Genomic DNA, 20,559 nt, shown 5'->3' with positions numbered 1-20,559 from the left:
TTGTTAAAAGATTGGAAAAGTGTTGAAAATAACACTGTTTTTGTTACTGTTACTTTTTAAACTTGCCAAAGTAAGAGCAAAATATGTAATTGTTTATTTTGTTCATATTTTATTTAACCATTTCATTTTTAAAATGTCATATTCTATAATTGCAATTAAAATGATTAAGTAATATGTTAAAATAACATTTAGAGGCGATGCAGTAGACACATAACTTTCCATTGAAGCATTGTCGCCCAAAATCTTCTCTGGTGTTTTGGTTTCAAAAGTGTAAATAGCACGAAATCCTATGCCCACAAATCGATCATTGGAATGTAATGTAACGCGAAAGAAAAACCCATCAGATCTCACATCAAAGTCCGGTAATTTTCCACAATACTTTTGATATTTGCGATCAGTACTCATGAAATTTGAAAACTCCACATAATCGCTGGCGGTCTGGTGGTCACAACTAGCAAAGAAGTAATATAGAATTAGTATTACTAATTTTATTAAAGTATTCCAACCCACTTATCTATTCCTTCGACATCAAAGTAAGTGAAATGCACCACAATCCGTTCATCGCTTGCACCATAGAAATAATAATTACAGACCACATTCTCCAAATAATAACCCGGAAAATTGGGCGAGTGAAACAGGCCACTAATACGCTCGCTACTGTTGTAAATAAAAGTGCATTCATCACCTTGCTGAACACCCGACATGATGCCAAAGTCTAGGATTGGAAAACGAAAATTTCACATGTTAGTTCGTAGCATATTGTCACAATTTTATGCCTGACACTGACACAATTTATCAACTTACTTGTTAAAAATCTATACTCTGCCCGAAAGCCGTAGTATTGAACCTTGTTGGTCATAGTGGGTGGAAGCCTACCCACAAATTGCAACTGCATTTTAGGCCCATTCGACATTAATGGTTTCGGCAGAAAGGCTCCGCATACCAGCTCCTGCGTCTCGAACTTGCCACGTGTTTCCGTCAACACATGAAGAGCATCATTAGCCAGGCATCCTGTTGAGTTTTCATTCTCTGTGGGAACATTAAAGTCGTGAAAACGAATTTGTACCCGTTCTGAGCCATGCGCTTCAAATTCGTAACGGCATTGAATCACTCCGGCAACACCGGAATTTTTCTTAAGCGAACCCAACAGCTGATTCGATTCAAAGGTGCCAGATTTGTTTACGCGCGAGTCATACGTTTGTTTGCAATCTGAAAATAGAGAAGCATAATTATTTTATTTTTATTGCATATATGTATGCATGTTTAGACTAAGAATTTGTTGGAGCTTAAAAGTACCAACTCGTAGTATGGCCAGCAAGGGTATGGGGACACTGTTGCAGAATGAGGATAATAAACTGGATACTTTTCGGCGAATCTGTGATGAAATAGCCTCGGAGTCAAGTTACCTGCGAAAGGTGGAGAGGCTGGAGGGATTCTTTAAGAAGGGATCAAAAGGCACCGGTTTTGAAGGTGATTTTTTGCTGTGGGTGCAATTCCTCATTCCCGGGGCCACTCAGCGTGTGTACAATCTGCAGAACAAAGCATTGATAAAATTGTTTTCTCGGATCTTAAACAGTGATCAGCATCAGATGCAATTAGACCTAGAGCAGGGTATGTTTGCTTTTAAGAACATAATTGGTGTTTGTATTAATATCTTGTTTTCCAAACAGATGGTGATGTTTCCGAGACGCTTCGGAAGTATTTCGCAGCTTCTTCCAAACTGAAACCGCAAACGCAGAGTAAACTCTATCTGCAGGAAGTGGACGAGATGCTTAGACAACTAGAGCAAAAGACCAAAGAGGATGACCAAACTGAACTGCTGAAAGAGCTTTGCAAAAAAGCCACAGAATTAGATTTACGCACTTTCATCCGCCTAATCAAGCAGGACCTGCGCATAAACGCTCGTGCAAGGCATATTCTTGATGCTTTCGGTCCCCTAGCTTATCCTGCCTATCAATCATCTCGTGACCTTACTGCCATTGTGCAACAATTCGCTGGCAAAGCAGTCAAAGCTCAGGCTAAAAGTCCAGCCAAGAACTTAAAAACGGCTACAAGGACAATCCAGGTGATGACCCCCATATCACCAATGCTGGCCAATGCTTGCAAGTCGGTGGAGGAGGCCTTTAAAAAGAACCCTGCTGGTCTGTTCGGGGAGGTCAAGTACGACGGCGAACGAGTACAAATTCACAAAAAGGGTAAAGAATTTAAGTTCTTTAGTCGAAATTTGAAGCCAGTGATGGATCACAAAATCAAGCGACTGACAGAGTATATTCCACGTGCTTTTCCTGGTGCTGGTGATATGATTCTGGATTCGGAAATTATACTAGTCGATACTGAGACGGGTACTCTACTACCATTTGGCACTTTGGGTGCTCACAAGAAGCACGAATATGCCAATGCCTCGGTTTGTCTATTTGTCTTTGATTGCATACTCTATGATGGCGAGGATTTAATGCAGCTGTAAGCTATAAACATATCCATATTGATTATCCAAATCGAAATATCTAATTGTTATCTTTAATATGCAGCGAATTCCGAAAACGTCGCGAAATACTCGAGCAAAACATTGAACCCATCAAATCCTATGTACAGCTATCAGAATCGCAGTTTCTCAAGACTAAGAGCGAACTGGCCATGATGACTGCGAAGGTATTGCAGTCCAATCTAGAGGGTGTAGTGTTAAAGAACCCGAATGGCACTTATCAGCCTGGCAAACGCAACTGGTTGAAGGTTAAAAAGGATTATCTTTTTGATGGTAAAATGGCTGACACAGCAGATTTGGTTGTGCTTGGTGCCTGGTATGGATCTGGCAAAAAAGGCGGTGTGCTGAGCATTTTCCTAATGGGCTGTTACGATCCACAAGATCGTCTGTGGAAAACAGTGACCAAAGTGCACTCAGGTTTGGATGATAGCACAAACGATGAGATACATGAGAATCTAATGAAGCTAACCACGCGTGCTGATGCCAACAAGACGCCTAATTGGCTACTGTGCAAGAAATCACTGGTGCCCGATGTGCTGGCCGTAGATCCACAAAAAATGCCAGTGTGGGAAATAACTGGTGCAGAATTTACAAAATCAGAAGCTCACACTGCGGCAGGCGTTTCCATACGATTTCCAAGGATCACGAGATTGCGTAGTGATAAGACATCTAAGGATGCAAACGATTTGCCTCATCTTTTAGATTTGTATGAAGCTTCAAAGAAGAATGTTAATGTCGATCTACTGTTAGCCAATTGTGATAAGGATAAAGATGGATTAGAGAAAAAGCTTGCGCAAGAGAAGACGCCAGAGAAGAGAAAATCATTAGAAAACAGCGATAAGAAATCTAAAAAATCCAATAGTAAAGTAGACGAAAACTCTCAAAGTAGTAGTAAAAAGATAAAACGTGAGGTGAACAAGCCTGCTTCACAAAAGGGACTTCAAGACTACTTTAAGCCAGATAAAATCCAAAATAATGTACAATCTGAGTTCAAAACAGAAGTCAAAACTGAACTCAAAACGCAAGTCAAAAGTGAAACGCCAACAGCTATGGAAGTTGATGAAAATTCACCCAAACAAGTAAAAAGCAAGCTATTTTCAGGATTGGTGGCTCATTTTACAAAGAATGCTACCAAGTCTAAGCACATGCAGGAATTTGTTCAGCATGGCGGCTCCCTAACAACGAATACACAAAAGGCTGGTCTGGCATTCTATGAAACAAATACCAGTGTTAATTTGGAGCATCTGAGGTTAAGAAACTGTTTTTGGTTTTATGCGCATTTTAATAATTTATATTTCCTATTTTCTAGGCCCCTTTACCGCCGTATATGTCGTCATTTAACCGTTAGCTGGTTGGAGAGGTCCATAGAGACCCAGACCCTTCAGCCCTATCCACTTTATGCCGTGCTGTTAAAACCGTAACCATGTCGGTGTTATCTACTCTCTAATGTTATTATTGCTATTCTATGTACTTATAGATGTTTATATTTCTAAGCGATATATATTTATTTCAATTTATCAAAAGCATATTGCATTATGGTTAATTAAGACAATGAAAGCTCAAACCTAAAAAGCTCTGATACGCCCCAACAAATAGGCATCCAGTTGTTTGCGTCGCCGTTAGTTCATTTCTGGACGCTCTGATCGTCAGTCACATACAGCGATGCTGCTGGAATTTATTGCTTTGTTTATTGTGGCGTTGGCCTTGGCTTATCGTTGGTCTGTATCCAAATATGGTTTCTTCAAGGAACGCGGACTGCCATTTGCCAAGCCTGTGCCATATTTCGGCAACATGGCTAAAATGTTCTTCCGCAAACAATCGATGTTTGATGTAATTGTTGATCTATATCACAAAGGCGGTAATAACAAGTGAGTGATGTCAGACACACAGATATATACTTATATATAGTTCTAAATAATTAATTCATTCTGTCAACTATGTCTACGAGTTGCGCACTTTGATCAGAATGTGTCGTAAAATCAAGGTCATATATCATATGTAGGAGTCGTATAGAATTACCATATTGTTCTATCACTATGTACACACATACATTTATACAAATTTAAAAGGTTCAATCATGTGTAAACTATTTATCTCTAAAAAAGCAAAAGTTTGAACTGTTCGATAACAAACAGTGACCCATCGTATTATTAGTCTTTGTTTAGTGTCTTAACGGTTGAGACTATTTAGATACTTTAGAATCTTATCAATGCACGGCAATTTGTTAGCATTGCAAAAGGTAAATCTTATCTTTTTGTAGCACTGGAAATGATAAGACGATCCTAGCTATAATAAAAAATGTATTTCACAAATGTTTGCCGATTTGGGTCAGTTTAAGTTTAGAAAAGTCCTTTAGGATTGCTTCTGAAACAGCCGAACAGATATTTTTAAAGTAATCACAAATCTAAAAACAAGTGAATTATATTATAGTTATAGATATTAATGTACCCAAAAACGAATACCTTTTCGTTTTTAATAACTGCAACTGAAGGCATATGTTTGTGATAAAAATTCAGCATTTATATAAAAAAAATATTAAGGGATATAAGCATGTAGAACAAATTCTAATTTAGTAGTAATTTAGTAATCTAGCATACAATTGATAAGAGGTTTGCCAACACACAACAAGTTTTCGGGCATTATCAAAACTGATTGCTCCGGTAGGGGAACTCTCTAATCAGTCAATGACGCTTCATCAGTATAAAGTATATGGTACATACATACATATGTATGTATATTTATTAATATCAATATTTTATTTCAGGGTCTATGGTATCTTTGAGCAGCGACAGCCACTGATCATGTTACGCGATCCGGAGCTCATCAAGAATGTCACTATTAAGGATTTCGATCATTTCATTAATCATCGAGATGTGTTCAGCACCGGGACTGATGATGATCCACATGACATGAACAACCTGTTCGGTAGTTCTCTGTTCTCTATGCGCGATGCACGTTGGAAGGATATGCGCAGCACCCTGAGCCCCGCCTTTACAGGCAGCAAGATGCGTCAAATGTTTCAGCTGATGAATCAGGTGGCCAAAGAAGCCGGCGGTTGCTTGAAGCGGGACGTCGTTGATGGTGGCTTGGAGCTGGATATGAAGGACTATTGTACACGCTTCACCAACGATGTGATTGCTTCAACTGCCTTTGGTTTGCAAGTGAATTCGTTTACCGAGCGCGAAAATACATTCTATATGGCCGGCAAGAAGCTAACTACATTTTCGTTTGCGCAAAATTTGAAATTCTTGATATTTTTCAGTCTGAAATGGTTGAACAAGTATCTGAAGATTGAGCTTTTTGATAAGAAGAGCACACAATACTTTGTGCGCTTGGTATTGGATGCCATGAAGTATCGGCAAGAGCATAATATCATCCGTCCAGATATGATTAACATGCTAATGGAGGCTCGCGGACTGCTCCAAACAGAAAAGACCAAAACCGCACCAGTACGCGAATGGAGTGATCGTGATATTGTGGCCCAGTGCTTTGTCTTCTTCTTTGCTGGCTTTGAGACATCTGCCGTGCTGATGTGTTTCACTGCTCACGAGATAATGGAGAATGAGGATGTGCAGGAAAAGCTGTACGAGGAAATCCAACAGGTCAGCTCGGATTTAGGTGATGATGAATTAACTTATGAGGCTTTGGTGGGCATGAAGTATTTGGATCAGGTGGTTTCTGAGACACTAAGAAAGTGGCCAGCGGCCATTGCCGTAGACCGAGAGTGCAACAAGGATATTACATATGATGTGGATGGCCAGAAGGTTGAGATCAAAAAGGGCGACATAATTTGGCTGCCCACCTGCGGTTTTCATCGCGATCCCAAATACTTTGAGAACCCCAAGAAATTTGATCCCGAACGTTTTAGTGAAGAAAATAAGGATAAAATACAGCCATTCACATATTATCCTTTTGGTCTAGGACAACGCAATTGTATAGGTCGGTAGAAAAATACTAACATCCTTTTCCCCAACAAGAACATTAATTAATTAATATATTTATTTATTTTTAGGTTCCCGTTTTGCTCTCTTGGAAGCTAAAGCTATGATATATTACATCTTAAGAGATTATCGCCTTGCCCCAGCAAAGAAATCATCAATTCCCCTAGAATTGTCTTCGTCGGGCTTCCAACTGATCCCCAAAGATGGATTTTGGCTTAAAATGATACCACGGAATTAAATCGATCAAACTAATTAAATACTATTTAAAACTAAGAACATTATAAGCAGTGCAATATTGTTATGATAATTATAATTGTGTTTCTTTTTTCATTTTACAAATTAACATAGGACAAATTTGTCTGGAATAATTCATTAAGTATTCATTTACATATCGTTCGTAATGAGAATGAACTGCAATAACCCCCCGAACAAAAGCAATCAAAAATGAGCTTTTCGGCACGTGAATCAAGTATTTTGTTTTTAATTATCTAAATTCCTTATCTAAATAGTTAACTGGAAACATTTGTAGACTAGAATCGATGGATGGTTAAGTTATTGTAACTGAAATTAGTTAATTGCAGCTGAAATGTAGATAAACTTATGTAGCTAAGTGTATTTATCTCAAGTAGTCAGAGAAAGAAGGTTGTATACGATTTTTAGCTGAATGAATTTCAATATGAGTAGTTATTAGCTTAATAATTTTTAATAACAACAGCTGACGATACAATCTTAGATTCCACATTGCAACAATGTAAAGTTCAAAGTATTCCCAAAAAAACAAGCATCTTGAGGAGGGCCACGTACAGGTTCAGGTTTCATGCTATGCGATTGTTGCAATATTTCTTTCAATTGCCTTGTTGTTGTTTCTGCGCATTGATTGATCATAATTTACCTGGCTTGTGGATGGGCTTGTGGTTCTCCTCAATGCAGGAAGAAAACAAATGGAAAACAAAATAATCGTTGGTAGTGTATTTTGCTTGGGCTGGTCAATCAACTATATATAATACGAGCCGACTATGAGGTGTGTGAGCTGTAGGTTAATGTTGATGGAATTTTAAATTTTCACGAGTGGATGTACATAATTTGGTTATTTATGCTTGGTAGCCCAGCTTATAAATAAACGCACTTACTTAGGCATGTCTCAGTTAGTTTTTGGCAGTTGAAGGAAACGTGTCTGAATGTGAAACGAATTTATACTATATATACTACATATTGAACATGTCATCTGAAGTTCAAGCATTTTACAAAGAGAAGACTATTCTTATAACGGGTGGAACGGGATTCGTAGGAAAGGGTTTGTATGAACTTTCCATAGTCTATGCAACGAATCAAGCATTGGAATATCCTTAGTATCCATTGAGAAGTTACTACGTACTACGGAGGTAAAACGCATATATACACTGATCAGATCGAAAAGAGGACAAAATGTAACTGAACGCCTCAGCGCATGGAAGAAGGATACGGTAAGTTCTTTGGGCATTTTTTAATGAATACCACTTATGATGAATGAATTATGAAAGGTATTCAAACGACTACTGGAGGAGAAACCCAATGCTTTGGAGCGTGTTAAAGCTATAACTGGGGACTGCCAATTGCCGGACTTGGGACTAAGTGACACAGATCGAAAATTGTTGCTAGATGAAGTCCAGATAGTCATTCATGGAGCTGCTACTGTTCGCTTTAATGAACCACTTCATGTGGCTCTGGCCATCAACACGCGAGCAACGCGTCTCGTAGTTCAGTTGGCAAAACAAATGTCTAGGGTAGAGGCATTTGTCCATGTTTCCACTGCCTACTCCAATTGTGTATCACCAAACATCGAGGAGAGATTCTATCCAGAGCACTTGACATCATCCGTCGATGAGGTTTTGAAACTCAGCGAGCAGTTGAGTGATGAGTTTTTGGATGATTTGGCACCAACGTTGCTGGGAAAATATCCAAATACCTATACTTACACCAAGGCTCTAGCCGAGCAAGTGGTGCTTGAAGAGGCTTCTGATCTTCCAGTGTGCATTGTTCGTCCTGGCATGAGTAGGTGCATCAAAATTATTATATAGTGCTCGTTTAATTTCAATTTCTCAACGCACTTAGTCATTGCGGCGAATAAGGAGCCAGCATCGGGTTGGATAGACAATCTGTATGGCCCCATTTCCCTAATCTATGGCATTTCCTATGGAGTTGTACGATGCATAGTTCTCAATCTAAAAGCTCAGGCAGCCGTAGTTCCTGTAGATCACACCGTCAATGCGGTTCTGGCCAGTGCCTGGCAAACAGCTATCACTCCTCCCAAGAACTCTGCACCGCCAATCTATAACTTTACGCCAAGTGAAAAGAATTTGCTACTCTTCAAAGACTTTGTCAATATGGCATTTTCGCATGGCTTCAATTATCCACTGACCAAGATGATTTGGTATCCAATGTTGCGTACCACAACATTTCCATGGCTATTTAATTTAATTGCCTTCTTCTATCACACTCTACCCGGCTATTTGATGGATGTGGGTCTTCGTCTGCAGGGTCGAAAACCCCGTCTAATGAAAATCTATCGCAAGCTTCACGAAAATATGTCCTTATTTGAATACTTTGCCACGAAAGCCTGGACCTTTGACACGCACAACACAAAACGACTATGGAAATGTATGACGACGAAGGATCAGCAACTGTTCAACTTTGACATGGAGCATCTGGACTGGAATGATTATTTCCATGGTGCTCTTCTTGGTATGAGGCAATATCTATGCAATGAGCCGCCTACGGCAAAGTCCATTGCCTTGGGTCTAAAGTCACTCACACGGTAACTAAAACTAGCTAATCCAACCTCATCAAAATTATTAAATATTATTTCTTACAGATTTCATTTACTACATCGACTTGTTCAGTTTGCCTTTTGTTGCCTGGCAATTAATATTCTCTGGCTGTTTGCACACAATATAATTGAAGTCATTTAAAAACAAATTTGAATATTAATTGTTTTTAAAATTTATTACAAAATTCTATATAACTGGAAAGAAATGATTTCATTGGTCGACCTTACTTGATTTGTTTCAGTAATTAACATTTATTTCAGTTTGTGCAGAAAATAAACTTTACAAAAATTGAATAGTATTTTTCTAGAAAATTGTTTATAATAAATTCGAATATATGTACATTTGTGACGCGGAGTACACCCCGATTTCTATGATTTACTATATAATTTGGGAGCCATAAAAGCCATTCATTATGCCAAACCATAAAAAACACTTTTGTTTCTGTAAGACAGACAGAGAGACAGACAGACAGACAGACATAGGGACACTTGTGCTCTCAAGTTTTATTTATTTACCTTTTGCAACTTGGAAACTACCGGATTTCGCTCTCTTTTTGCCGCAAGATGCACTTTATCTCTCTCTTGGCTAATACAACGTTTTCCAATTAACCAAATTGCCCATCATAATCGGCGAGTGAGAGGTTCAGAGTGCACAAAAATACTTGACTTCAAGAAGAGTTGGGCTGAGAACACGCGCTGGATTTGACGTATGTACGAGGAAATTTTTGATGAAGCGGAAATTTACATTTAACAATGTGTAAACGAGTATGACGAAAATTGTTCTGCGGGTCAGGCACTAAGCCAATATCTCAGGGCCCTAACAATATATACATACATATCTTTTTAACGACTTGCATTTCGTTTTGGGTTTTTTAGGATTTAGCAAGTATTAAAGTAAGTAAGTACCTAATCTGAGAGGGTATGAGTAGCAGTCCCACTTCCAGTCTCAATCTCAGCTTTGTTTTTGTTTTTATATATATATATATATATGTATATTCAGTTTTTTGTGATGCTGCAGCTCATTTTGGGTATAAATAAAGCCAGCCCATTCTAAACACTTCTCATTTAAGTTAGAGACGCGACTAAGATCGTTTCGGCCAAATTGATTATCGGAATATTGTGTGTGTGTGTGTGTGTGTGTGCCATTATGGATACCGAAACGGAATCGGAAATACAAAAGTTTTATAAAGACAAAATCGTCTTTGTCACCGGCGGTAGTGGATTTTTGGGCAAAGGTAGAGACCAAAGTTTCAATTCCACTTCAATATTTATGATTGGATTGATTGTTTCTCTTGTTTTTGTTATTTGTATTTGTTTAATACGTATTTGAACTTGCAAATTGTATATTTTATGAGTAATAAGAAAGCTCTTGACAAGCCAAATTAAGAATTTGCTTTGGATCAGGTTTTAATGCTGACACCAAGCAACCTAAAGAATAATACATATATAAACCATTCGTTATTTAATGCATCTCCGAAAAACAAAAAAATGTATCTAAACCGGCTGCTATTTATTTTGAATGCCAATGGCCAATTGTTTCAGTGATCATTGAGAAATTGCTGCGTTCCACGGAGGCCAAGCGCATCTATGTGATGATCCGGCCGAAGCAGGGTCAGGATATCAACGAACGTTTCGCTGCCTGGGAAAATGATCCAGTGAGAAAGATAATTCTAGCTCTTTTAAATGACAAGTTATATTGAAAATTTGATGCTTTATAAGGTATTTACTACACTGCTGAATGCGCAACCCAAATCTCTGGAACGAGTAATGCCCATAGCTGGCGATTGTCAGGCATCTGATCTGGGTATTAGCCAGACGGATCGCCGATTGCTGGTGGAGGAGGTTCAAGTGGTTCTGCATAGTGCGGCAACTGTGAGGTTTATGGAGCCACTTCATGTGGCATTGGCAATCAATACACGGGCCGCTGGTCTGATGTTGCAACTGGCCAAGGAAATGACTAGACTGGCGGTCTTTGTTCATATCTCGACTGCCTTCTCCAATTGTGTGGTGAACCACATTGAAGAGAGATATTATCCGGAACATCTAAACTGCACAGTTGACCAGGTATTGCAGCTAACTGACAATGTGGGCAATGAGATTGTCGATGATATAACGACCACTCTGTTGGGTAAATTTCCCAACACGTATACGTACACCAAAGCTCTTGCCGAGCAATTGATACAGAGGGAAGCAGGAGATATGCCCATCTGTGTCTATAGGCCTGGAGTTAGTAAGTACAGCGAGATCCATTTTCACATGGTGCTCGATTAATGGAATTTCTTGCCTCCACAGTTATTGCTAGCTACAAGGAACCAATGTCGGGTTGGATTGATAATCTCAATGGACCCATTGCCTTGCTGTATGGTGCGGCATTTGGAATCGTTCGCGTCTCCTGGGCTAATTATAAGGCACAGGCTGGCATCGTACCCGTAGACTATTGCGCCAACATGGCCTTGGTCTGCGCCTGGAAAACTGCACAGGAAACGACGCGGCCTGCAGTTCCTCCCATCTACAATCATGTGCCTAGCGATAAGAATCTAATTACATGGGGTGGCTTTAGGGATAAGGCAAAAGTTCATGTTCACGATTATCCTTTGACACAGATGATGTGGTGCCCGTTCTTGCACTTCACCGCCTCGGGTTGGCTCTTCCAGTTGTGGGCCTTTTTCTATCACATTGTTCCAGGCTTTCTCATTGACATGGCATTGCGTCTGCGTGGACAGAAGCCTCGCATGCTCAAGTTATATGATAAGGTCCACAAAAATATTGTTGTTCTATCACCATTCACCATCAAATCTTGGGGCTTTGAGACCGACAATGCTGTTAAATTGTGGCAAAGTCTGTCGCCTCGAGACAAGGTGCTCTTCGAATTTAATATGCGGGACTTGGATTGGGATAACTATTTCCTAAATGCGTTGCGTGGCATGCGCATTTATATGGGCAAAGAAGATCCAGGAGAAGAATCCATAAAACGCGGTCAGGCGGTTTTAAATAGGTAAGAAGATTATCTTTTAGTTTGAATTATTTCACTTTTCACATCTTATTTCTTTTCAGATTTTTAACACTTCATCGAATTTTGCAGTGTATTCTGGGCAGTGCCTTTGCCTTCATTCTGTGGTCACTGCTTAAGTGTTTAGTTAATTTTTAGGCTAATCGTCGATTTATTAAATAATTGAGTAACCAAAAATGTAATAAAAACTCACATTTAGGTGGAGTGAGCAATAGCAAACAGGACTGAACTAGGACGACCAAAGAGGAAAGTTGTAAAATTAAAGGCAAGCATGCCATTTGGACTAGTCGAGTGTTCACTGGCAACTGAAAGGCAAGTCATTGCAAGCCAATTGGTGGCATCCGCTGCTAAAAGAGCGTCTAGCTTCCTGGCATGAACATCTGCTAGACTGACGGGCGGAAGCTGTCGATGGCGTCTATTGAAGTAGTCTAGTTTTGTTGCCCTCTGCTTACGATTACCATAATTCGATTGGGTTGTGGCTTACAGTTGGATTTTATTGGAATGAGTGGTAGGCTGGGGGTGGGGATGGGGGTGTGGGTGAATGTCCTTAGGCTAATTTATGAGGCGCCAACTTACCAATTGCTCGTCCGGGCTTCGACAACTCCATATCCGACAACAGACTATTGGCTTTGGCTGGTTGTTTAGCGGCTGTTGCCACACTGGCTGCCACCATAATTGGCTGCGGCTGCTCCTGTTCACTGGGCACGAATTTGTACTTGCAGCGAAATCCTTTGGCTGTGCGATTCGAACTTGCATTGAATTCCAACAACAAATCAGGTCCGCTACTCATAATGCGACGTGTGGGACGAGCAGAGCATATGACATCTATTACGCTGCTCATGTGAGCGGATTCGGCATCGAAAATGGTAAGAGCATCCAATTGGCAACCACCACTGGTCACTGGCGGCAGCTGGAGCTCTTCGAAAAGTAATTCCACACGTGTATCTGGTCGTCCAATGAACTTGTAGGCACACTTTATATGCGCCGGATACTGAGCCGGAAATCGTGGCGAATGAAAATAACCCTGATTACCACCTGATTCACCCATAGTGCTGGCAAAGAAGTAATAATCGCAATAGCTCCCCAGCAATAGGCGTCCTTCCGTCTGGAACTTTTCTATGTGTGAGAAGCTCTTAGTCATCAATGGCATTAGTTGAAGCCACCTGTTTACCTTTCTTTAGGAATCTATAATTGGCAGTCAAGTTCAAGTGCCAACTGTCCAGTTTACTTGGCGGCTGCTGGAACCTCAGGCGCAGTCCCAGTAAACGTCCGGAACTATATACGGGTGTGTCATTCCTCGCGTTGCTGTGCTGACACCAAGTGTATGCCGCCTGTGTTGCATTCTCGATGACGGGCTCGCGCAGATACGGAAAGACCTCCACACTGTCCAAGCACCTGTCACAATATTGCATATCGAAAAAAAGAGAGGGAGAAGAATATATGTATATATGTAGATATATGTGAAAAGAACGGTAGAAATGTTGGGCCATAGCGTAATGATGTCTAAAATTTATTGGCCGATACTTTTTCTTTTTTGCTATTGGCTCGTTGGTCTCAGTGGGATTATAAATAACCCCAACTATGGGGGCCCCCATTAAACAAATAATATGCATTTGTCCACGGCTGTTTGGTTCTTCACGATTTATTTTGATAAAAAGTCGAACAGAAGTTGGCGTTAAGGATAATTTTTTGTCGTTTTCGTTTGTGCAACATAGAAATATGTATGTACGGCAAGCGGTAATAAGAATAGCCTATCTTAAGGGGTAGCATCTACAATGGACAAAACTAGATGGGATTAGTAGATCAAGCCTTCTAAATGGATAAGTGATAAATGATAGGATAGATAAATGGAAGAGCGATAGGACTTGCTGATATAACAATGTATTTTAAACTGCTCCGACTTAAATAAGCAAAGATATTAGAGCAGCTCTTAGTTGATTCAGGAACACATTTTATCATTGGCTATTCGCCTTTTCTTTTTCGCATGCCTCCGAGCATACGACAAAAGGCCAAATAATCAATCATCGGCGGCTCCTCCAGGGACTTTGGCTTGGCCATGGGTGCATGACTGAGTGCCTCTTTGGCCTCGCTAAGGGTCATTTTATCACCATAGTTGGTCAATTCTTCGTAGATTCTAGAAATGTTTAGAATTGTCTGTAAATATTCTCTGCTCTTTTTGTTGTGCTGCAACACCCACTTGCGTTCTTCGATCTTGCCCGTGCCATGGTCATCCCATTTGCTCCATGCCTCAAGAAGAACTGCCTCCGGATCTAACTCTTGAGTACGTCGACACATCAATTGAACAAATGCCTCATAGTCCAGAGGTTCATGGGCCTCTTGCATCATTTGTTCTAGCAGCTGTTCATTGGGCTCGTTACCCAAGGCCGTATAAGTGAAACGTAAGTCATCCTTGGATATCAGACCATCGCAGTCCGTGTCGAAGAGAGAAAACACCTGGCAACAATAGCGCTTGGGTCAGACTCCGTGGAGAAAGCACCGAACCCCACTTACTTCTTTGAGCTCTGCCAGCTTGGCAATATCCAAATCACGAGGTGCCACCTGATCGTCGGCACTCATCTCCTCCGGCAGCGTATAGTGTCCACTACTTTCAGGTAATTTCAGTGTGGGATTGAATATCTCATTGATGACAGCCATGGCCTCGGAATCGGCCAAATGTGGCGGAGGCTGAGGAGTCTGTGAGACTTTCCGTACGGAGCTGGGACGACGGCGACGCTGCAGATTGAAGAAATGACTGAGTCAGTTGGCTCTTGGAGTAGCACCAGCAACTGCACTTGAAGAATAAAACACATTTCCAAATATTGGAAATATTTTCCACACATTTATTCTTCAACTGCTGCCATCTACTCAATCGATTCACATTAGATATATCCACTCACGCGCTCCAGATCTTCCAAGTTAACTGTTGGATCCATCGACATTTTGAACGGTTTTGGGTTTTCACAATGAGAGAACTTATTACGAACTTGTGCAATTTCCCAGCGCGTTTTGCACTTTGTTTTATTTTCGGGATATTTTTGTCGATCGTCACAGCGCTCTGCCCCAAGCTCCACTGAATTTTGCTTTTGGTGTGCTCTCCAATTTTATTGACAAATCGAATTCGAAATTTAGGTTTGCTTCTTTTTGTGTGGGTCTTTTTTTTCATTGCATTTTTTTTTTTGATTTTGTTGCATGGTGCATTTTGTATGCAAATTTCGCATAAATTGACACAATTTGAATTTGTTGGATAATTTTTGTTTCTTTTTATAATAATTTCTAAAATATAAATAACCAGGCGTGCCGGCAACGGAATCGGCTCCACCCAACCGCCCGGACCGCCCACATTGGCCTTCATAAGGTATTTTAATTACACATACGATTGCTCATTCCGCATTTGGCAATTCGGCCAATTCGGCATTTCCTCGTCGATAGCTTATCGAGCACATTTTGATGGCTGTCATGCAGCTGTCTCCCAGATTAGCACCACTTCACCACGACTGGATGGATCTAGGATTTCTGATCGAATGGTTGGCCATCTAAATGGCCGGAAGTGTTTTCAACTCACCCATGGCGCAACTGCAGTTGGATTAGCTGAAAGGCCACCAACTCATCGGCCTGGCCACCGATGAAGATCATCAGGCAGTTGTTTTTGGAACCAAACGCCTGGCTGGCATTTATACTGAGTTTTCCCCACTGCGTTGAGTTGCGTTCGCCGACATGAATACAGGGGCAATCTAGGAATCGGCATAATGGTCTACTCAATGCTTCAGATGCTAAAGATCTGCTACGTACCCAGCCAAAGTTGTGACTGCTGTTTACTGTTGCTGGCAACTTGTTGGCTTTGGGCAAACTGGACCACAACTAGCACCACCAGGCACCACAGAGCTAATTCCGGAGCTAACCAAGCGCCCGTCATATTCAGCGGCCAAAATGAGACTGCTAACTGAAGTTTTCGTTATCCTTGCTGCTGCTGGAGGCTGCTGCTGCGGTAGCAGTTGCCCCTGTTCGATGCTCGTGTTGGTACAAAAATAGCAGGTCCCCTCTCCACCCCACTCGCCATTCGGGACACTTTTTTTCTCGTGTCATTAAATTTATGTTGAGGTCCGCCGACTCCTGTCGCTGCTGCTGCTGCTGCAGGTGTTGCTGTTAGTTTCCGTTTGTATCCTCGCATTTGCCTGCCGGCAATGTCCTTTAACTTTGTTTCGGCCAAAGGTATTTTTAAATGCTTGTCGTCTTTTCATACGATTTTGTTTTTGTCCAATTGATTGGCTTCTCGAGGCGAATGATTTTCCATTGATGTCGATTAAACTAAAATTGACCCAAATTGGCTACCAAAGTATTGTCCGTAATTTAATTTTAGATTTATTGGGCATGAGAATATTCCAGACAATATATTAAATTCTTCTTCTTTTACTTCTCATTGGGAAAAGGCAACAATTTTATTTAATTTACATACAACACTAACACAATTCTTAACCTAAACACCTTTCTGGTAACTGTAACTAAGCATTTAGGCGTTAACCTCAAACACCACCCGACTGATTCATCTTGGCCTTAAACATGTCAGCCAACAAATTGGCCTTACTGGCATTTAGTTCCTCATAATCAAAAGGCTCCATGTGCTCCTTGCAGCGTTCAAGCCACTGTCGGACATGTTTATACGGTTGCAACTCAAAGTCGAAGGCCTCCAATTGTGAAACGGTTACCAGTAATGTTAGATCGGCGATTGTAAAATGCTCGGCAGCCGAAAATTGACGTCCATCCATGATTGAGTTGAACCATCCCACAGCTTCGGATAGCTTGGCGCGTTTGCCCTCGTCTAGGGGAGCTCCAATAAACATGGTGGGGAACTAAGTAGAGACATATAAGAAATTCCAATATTTTATGGTTACCAATTGAAGAAAACTCACATAGTAGTCGGTGAGGCGCATATATAGTGTGCCAAGATCAAACTGCATACGCTGATCCACCAGGGCTCGCACTCGTATATCTGTGGGATAGAGTTCATCACTCTTTCCATAGGCGGACACCAGATAGGACAATATGGCACGCGATTCCCAGAGCACCAGTCCCTCGTCGTTCATTGTTGGCACACAGTGTTGTGGGTTCATGGCCACGAAATTCGGTTTCAATTGCTCTCCCTCCAGGATATTGACAATTTTTAGCTCAAACTCCAGGCCCAACATCTTGGCCAGCAGCAAAATACTCCGGCACGGCGGGCTCGGGGGTAAATAGTATAGAACTGGTGTGGACATTTTACCACCGCTAAGAAGTAGACAGTAGACAAATTCAGTAACAATTCGTTTAGTTTCGTTCATTGGGGGCGACTGAATTTGTGGCACGGCCAAACATTGCTATTAGGACACGGACATGGACACGGGCACCTTTGCCGCCGAAAGTCGACTGGCAGGGCACGTGTACGCAAAAATCAATGCATCGATTTTGTGTGTTTTATTAATGTTAATTGCTAAATGAATTGAAAATGAATGTCACTTGACCTCGACGCCAGCCAATTGAGAATTATCTTTTCCTTCGAATGGTAAAATATCGATTTGAATACTTTAGATTCATTTGGAAAGTATTTCAAGTTATAATTTTAATGAAACCAAAATCATTGACCAAATTGATATACCCTCAAAGAAAGAGTATTCAAACTTAACATTTCTTAAGACTGATGTCAAGAATAACAAAAGAATGAATGTTGATTGCTAGAATTTAAATAAATACTTAAATTAAATAAATAAATTATATTTATTTACTTAAATAAATTATATTTATTTACTTAAATAAATTATATTTGTTAAATATAAAACATTCAGGATTGAAATTTCCCTCAGGGCAATTTAAAAGATTTATTTAGTTAAATGTATAGTCTACTTTTGGGCTGAGCACTTAAGTTTTGAATATGAGAGTTTAACATTCACGTAAATGGCTCGAAATTGCAAATGAGGTATTTAAAATGTATTCTAATCACACGCCAATATCAGCACTTTGTATTAAGCCAATGACCAGCACACTTTTCCATATTTAAAGTCCATTTATTCCACTGGGTGTGCATATACATACTAATCGTATATACACCTGTATTTCTACATACATACTCGTATATCGTGTCCATTGCTAATCGGCGACAAGTTAATTGCAACCATTTGGACTCACTTATTTACGTATTATGAATATTTAACTTTGACTCACACAATCTTATGCACTAGCTTGTGCTGCACCACCGCCACCGAGTTCTCGATGTCTATGCAATTCCCCAGTGTGCCGTCAAATGTCGGGCAATGTGGTCGACGACTTGGCTTCTATTGGGATGCTGTTCTTTAGTTGCACAGACTTATATTTATATGGGTGTGTTTATGTGTGTTTCTAGATATATTCAGTGGTAATTGTGATATAATAATCAACTCTTTTAACTTGTCAACGTTTTTGTATGGCCGTCTCCGTTGTTGTATCCGTCGTCGCTGTCTGCCTGTTCCAATTTTTTGCCCAACATGTTGTCGTTGTTTTGGCGCTTTTTGTTGTCGTTTAGTTTTCATAACGAACGTTACCCGGACAACCGATGTGTGGGTGTGTGGATGTGTTCACCTGTTCTCTGTCCTTTGGGTGGTAAATAGAGCCCAAGGGGATACCTTTTAGGGGGCGTGGCTGGTTGATTAAGTTGCTTTTGCTGTTGCTGCTGCTGCTGCTGCTGCCGAAACTCGGTCAAAAATTTCTATGGTGTTCGTGTCTAAATTTATACGACTATGTACATCATTTTGTGTTCCATTAAGTTTTTTACTCTGTTATTGATTGCCACCAAATTTATCCGATTCAGTGCCCTTAAGTTATGGCGAGTTTGGGACGGGGGTGGGCTTTAGAATAGTACTTACAACTCCAAACTGAACTGACAGTGGTAATTTCCCAAATACATGAAACTCAAGGACATGTACTTTTATTTCAGGCCATTAGTGTAAGGGATGGCCAAGTCCTTTACAGGATCACGATGTGTCTACCTGTATTGTATAGGCAGGTGAAGTACCTGCGTTAGTACTCTAAAAGACATTAGCAGGGATTAAATTCTTAAGAATTGTGACATAAATTGCCAAATGATGTCAAAAATGGCTACTCCTGACGAACCTATAAAGGAGCCGAAGTGGAATGCTAGCTGGATCAGTTGTTGCCTTAAAGTCAAATCAAGATGACCTCTAGAATTTTGGGAACGAAATCACAAGCGTTTTTCCTTGTATTGCTAATGCTGGGAGAGGTCCTTACACTGCCAGCTCTTGACACAAAAGGACCTTTGCCAGTGACGCCCAACACCATTGAGGAGACGGATAAATTGCCAGATTTAAATGTGGATGACAAACCTACTTCAGATTTGGAACAAGGCAATGTCAACGAAACTAATACCGCCATTTCACCTGAATCCTCGGAGCAGTCGGTGGTGAGTTGCTATTGTAAACTTCACTTTAATGGGGAAGAGAATTAGTAACCGGGGTTATGTTAATCTGTTTTTAGCCCGACAACGTGGCCTCTGCTAGCAGCATTGATCCAGCATCCATTTATGCCAGTGGACTTATCACTCCTGAAGTGTTCCAGCAGTATCTTAGCCAATATGGCGCTGCAGCATATGGCCCATTTGCTGGAGCTTATCCAGCTCCAGGTCTTTATCCATATCCAGGACCAATAGTAGTTCAAACGGGCTATGAAGGTTTCTTGGCGCCAGCAGCAGTCAGTCAATTGGAAGGCACAACGGTGGCTGCAGCACCAACTCCAGCTTCTACGTCAAATCCCCTTCTGGCCTTTGCCTCCAAATTGCTACCCACCATTCTGATGTCCACCCTGTTCCGTATTGCCGCCGTCATCGTGTCTGCTGTGGGCGTTATCCTTTTCGGCAGTGCCATTACCAGTGCTCTGTGTCGACTCACGCCCATTTGCGAGATACCCGCCAAGGCAGTGGACCTTCTGCGCTCTGGTGGTGCCCAGGATGTGGGTCGCATGCTGGCTGAGGAAATGACACCGGAGAGAGTGCGACGTGCTACGGAATTCGTGCGCAATGCCATACGCAAATATCGCCAATTGCAGCAACTTACAGAGGAGATGGACTGAAGCCTGCTTACGTAATAGGAATATATTTTAGTACTCACTCGTAAATTAAGTTAAATAAAAAAATACCTTTTAATGTTGCCATAAAACAAAAACTAATTTCCCCTTTGTTTTTGTGTGATTTGTTGTGAATTTACGCGAGGGAATCGAGAATAAGAGATGTGGTAAATTAATCGGCTTAATCAGTTGATTTCGCTTAGCTATATAAATATTAGAATAGACTTAAAGACAACCT

At 40.8% G+C, this 20,559-nt stretch overlaps 8 protein-coding genes across 11 annotated transcripts; 5 read left to right on the top strand and 3 right to left on the bottom strand.

Annotated features, from left to right (window-relative positions):
- Positions 1-102: 102 nt before the first annotated feature.
- Positions 103-13,651, bottom strand: Sol1. Its single transcript, XM_068299006.1, has 5 exons — positions 13,411-13,651; positions 12,816-13,355; positions 805-1,209; positions 511-715; positions 103-451 (listed from the first exon to the last, which is right to left on the bottom strand). Exons 1-5 carry the CDS (start codon positions 13,649-13,651, stop codon positions 103-105), a joined length of 1,740 nt encoding a protein of 579 aa, XP_068155107.1.
- DNAlig3 (DNA ligase 3) lies at positions 805-4,005 on the top strand. Its single transcript, XM_068301291.1, has 4 exons — positions 805-1,611; positions 1,671-2,460; positions 2,529-3,731; positions 3,792-4,005. The coding sequence occupies exons 1-4, from the start codon at positions 1,260-1,262 to the stop codon at positions 3,901-3,903; spliced, it is 2,457 nt and encodes an 818-aa protein (XP_068157392.1). The 5' UTR covers positions 805-1,259; the 3' UTR covers positions 3,904-4,005.
- Positions 4,108-6,730, top strand: LOC137585499 (probable cytochrome P450 9f2). The gene is made up of 3 exons (XM_068301294.1): positions 4,108-4,350; positions 5,247-6,421; positions 6,495-6,730. Exons 1-3 carry the CDS (start codon positions 4,145-4,147, stop codon positions 6,659-6,661), a joined length of 1,548 nt encoding a protein of 515 aa, XP_068157395.1. The 5' UTR covers positions 4,108-4,144; the 3' UTR covers positions 6,662-6,730.
- LOC137585836 (fatty acyl-CoA reductase wat-like) lies at positions 7,642-9,221 on the top strand. Its single transcript, XM_068301811.1, has 4 exons — positions 7,642-7,717; positions 7,774-7,886; positions 7,944-8,454; positions 8,515-9,221. Exons 1-4 carry the CDS (start codon positions 7,642-7,644, stop codon positions 9,219-9,221), a joined length of 1,407 nt encoding a protein of 468 aa, XP_068157912.1.
- Positions 10,281-12,458, top strand: LOC137584624 (fatty acyl-CoA reductase wat-like). The gene is made up of 5 exons (XM_068300115.1): positions 10,281-10,464; positions 10,772-10,884; positions 10,949-11,459; positions 11,522-12,224; positions 12,284-12,458. Exons 1-5 carry the CDS (start codon positions 10,377-10,379, stop codon positions 12,375-12,377), a joined length of 1,509 nt encoding a protein of 502 aa, XP_068156216.1. The 5' UTR covers positions 10,281-10,376; the 3' UTR covers positions 12,378-12,458.
- Positions 13,652-13,847: 196 nt separating the features above from the next.
- LOC137585121 (calmodulin) lies at positions 13,848-15,299 on the bottom strand. Its single transcript, XM_068300775.1, has 4 exons — positions 15,137-15,299; positions 14,751-14,972; positions 14,437-14,693; positions 13,848-14,373 (listed from the first exon to the last, which is right to left on the bottom strand). The coding sequence occupies exons 1-4, from the start codon at positions 15,176-15,178 to the stop codon at positions 14,202-14,204; spliced, it is 693 nt and encodes a 230-aa protein (XP_068156876.1). The 5' UTR covers positions 15,179-15,299; the 3' UTR covers positions 13,848-14,201.
- A 1,345-nt stretch (positions 15,300-16,644) lies between these two features.
- Positions 16,645-18,638, bottom strand: GstD11 (Glutathione S transferase D11). 3 transcript variants are annotated; one of them, XM_068299701.1, is made up of 3 exons: positions 18,432-18,638; positions 17,147-17,501; positions 16,645-17,086 (listed from the first exon to the last, which is right to left on the bottom strand). In XM_068299701.1, exons 2-3 carry the CDS (start codon positions 17,489-17,491, stop codon positions 16,760-16,762), a joined length of 672 nt encoding a protein of 223 aa, XP_068155802.1. In that variant the 5' UTR covers positions 17,492-17,501; positions 18,432-18,638; the 3' UTR covers positions 16,645-16,759. The 3 variants fall into 3 exon arrangements, with proteins under 3 accessions (XP_068155802.1, XP_068155803.1, XP_068155801.1); XM_068299702.1 differs by lacking the exon at positions 18,432-18,638 and adding an exon at positions 18,114-18,274; XM_068299700.1 differs by lacking the exon at positions 18,432-18,638 and having other exon boundaries at positions 17,147-17,776.
- On the top strand, positions 18,505-20,419 carry LOC137584351 (uncharacterized). Of its 2 annotated transcripts, none has more exons than XM_068299698.1 (3): positions 18,505-18,587; positions 19,180-19,662; positions 19,737-20,419. In XM_068299698.1, the coding sequence occupies exons 2-3, from the start codon at positions 19,417-19,419 to the stop codon at positions 20,325-20,327; spliced, it is 837 nt and encodes a 278-aa protein (XP_068155799.1). In that variant the 5' UTR covers positions 18,505-18,587; positions 19,180-19,416; the 3' UTR covers positions 20,328-20,419. The 2 variants fall into 2 exon arrangements, with proteins under 2 accessions (XP_068155799.1, XP_068155800.1); XM_068299699.1 differs by having other exon boundaries at positions 18,511-18,621.
- Positions 20,420-20,559: the final 140 nt, after the last annotated feature.

This window comes from Drosophila tropicalis, unplaced genomic scaffold (assembly GCF_018151085.1).
Source record: "Drosophila tropicalis isolate 14030-0801.00 unplaced genomic scaffold, ASM1815108v1 contig_878, whole genome shotgun sequence".
Lineage (NCBI taxonomy): Eukaryota > Metazoa > Arthropoda > Insecta > Diptera > Drosophilidae > Drosophila > Drosophila tropicalis.
This window is presented reverse-complemented; position numbering and strand designations above follow the sequence as displayed.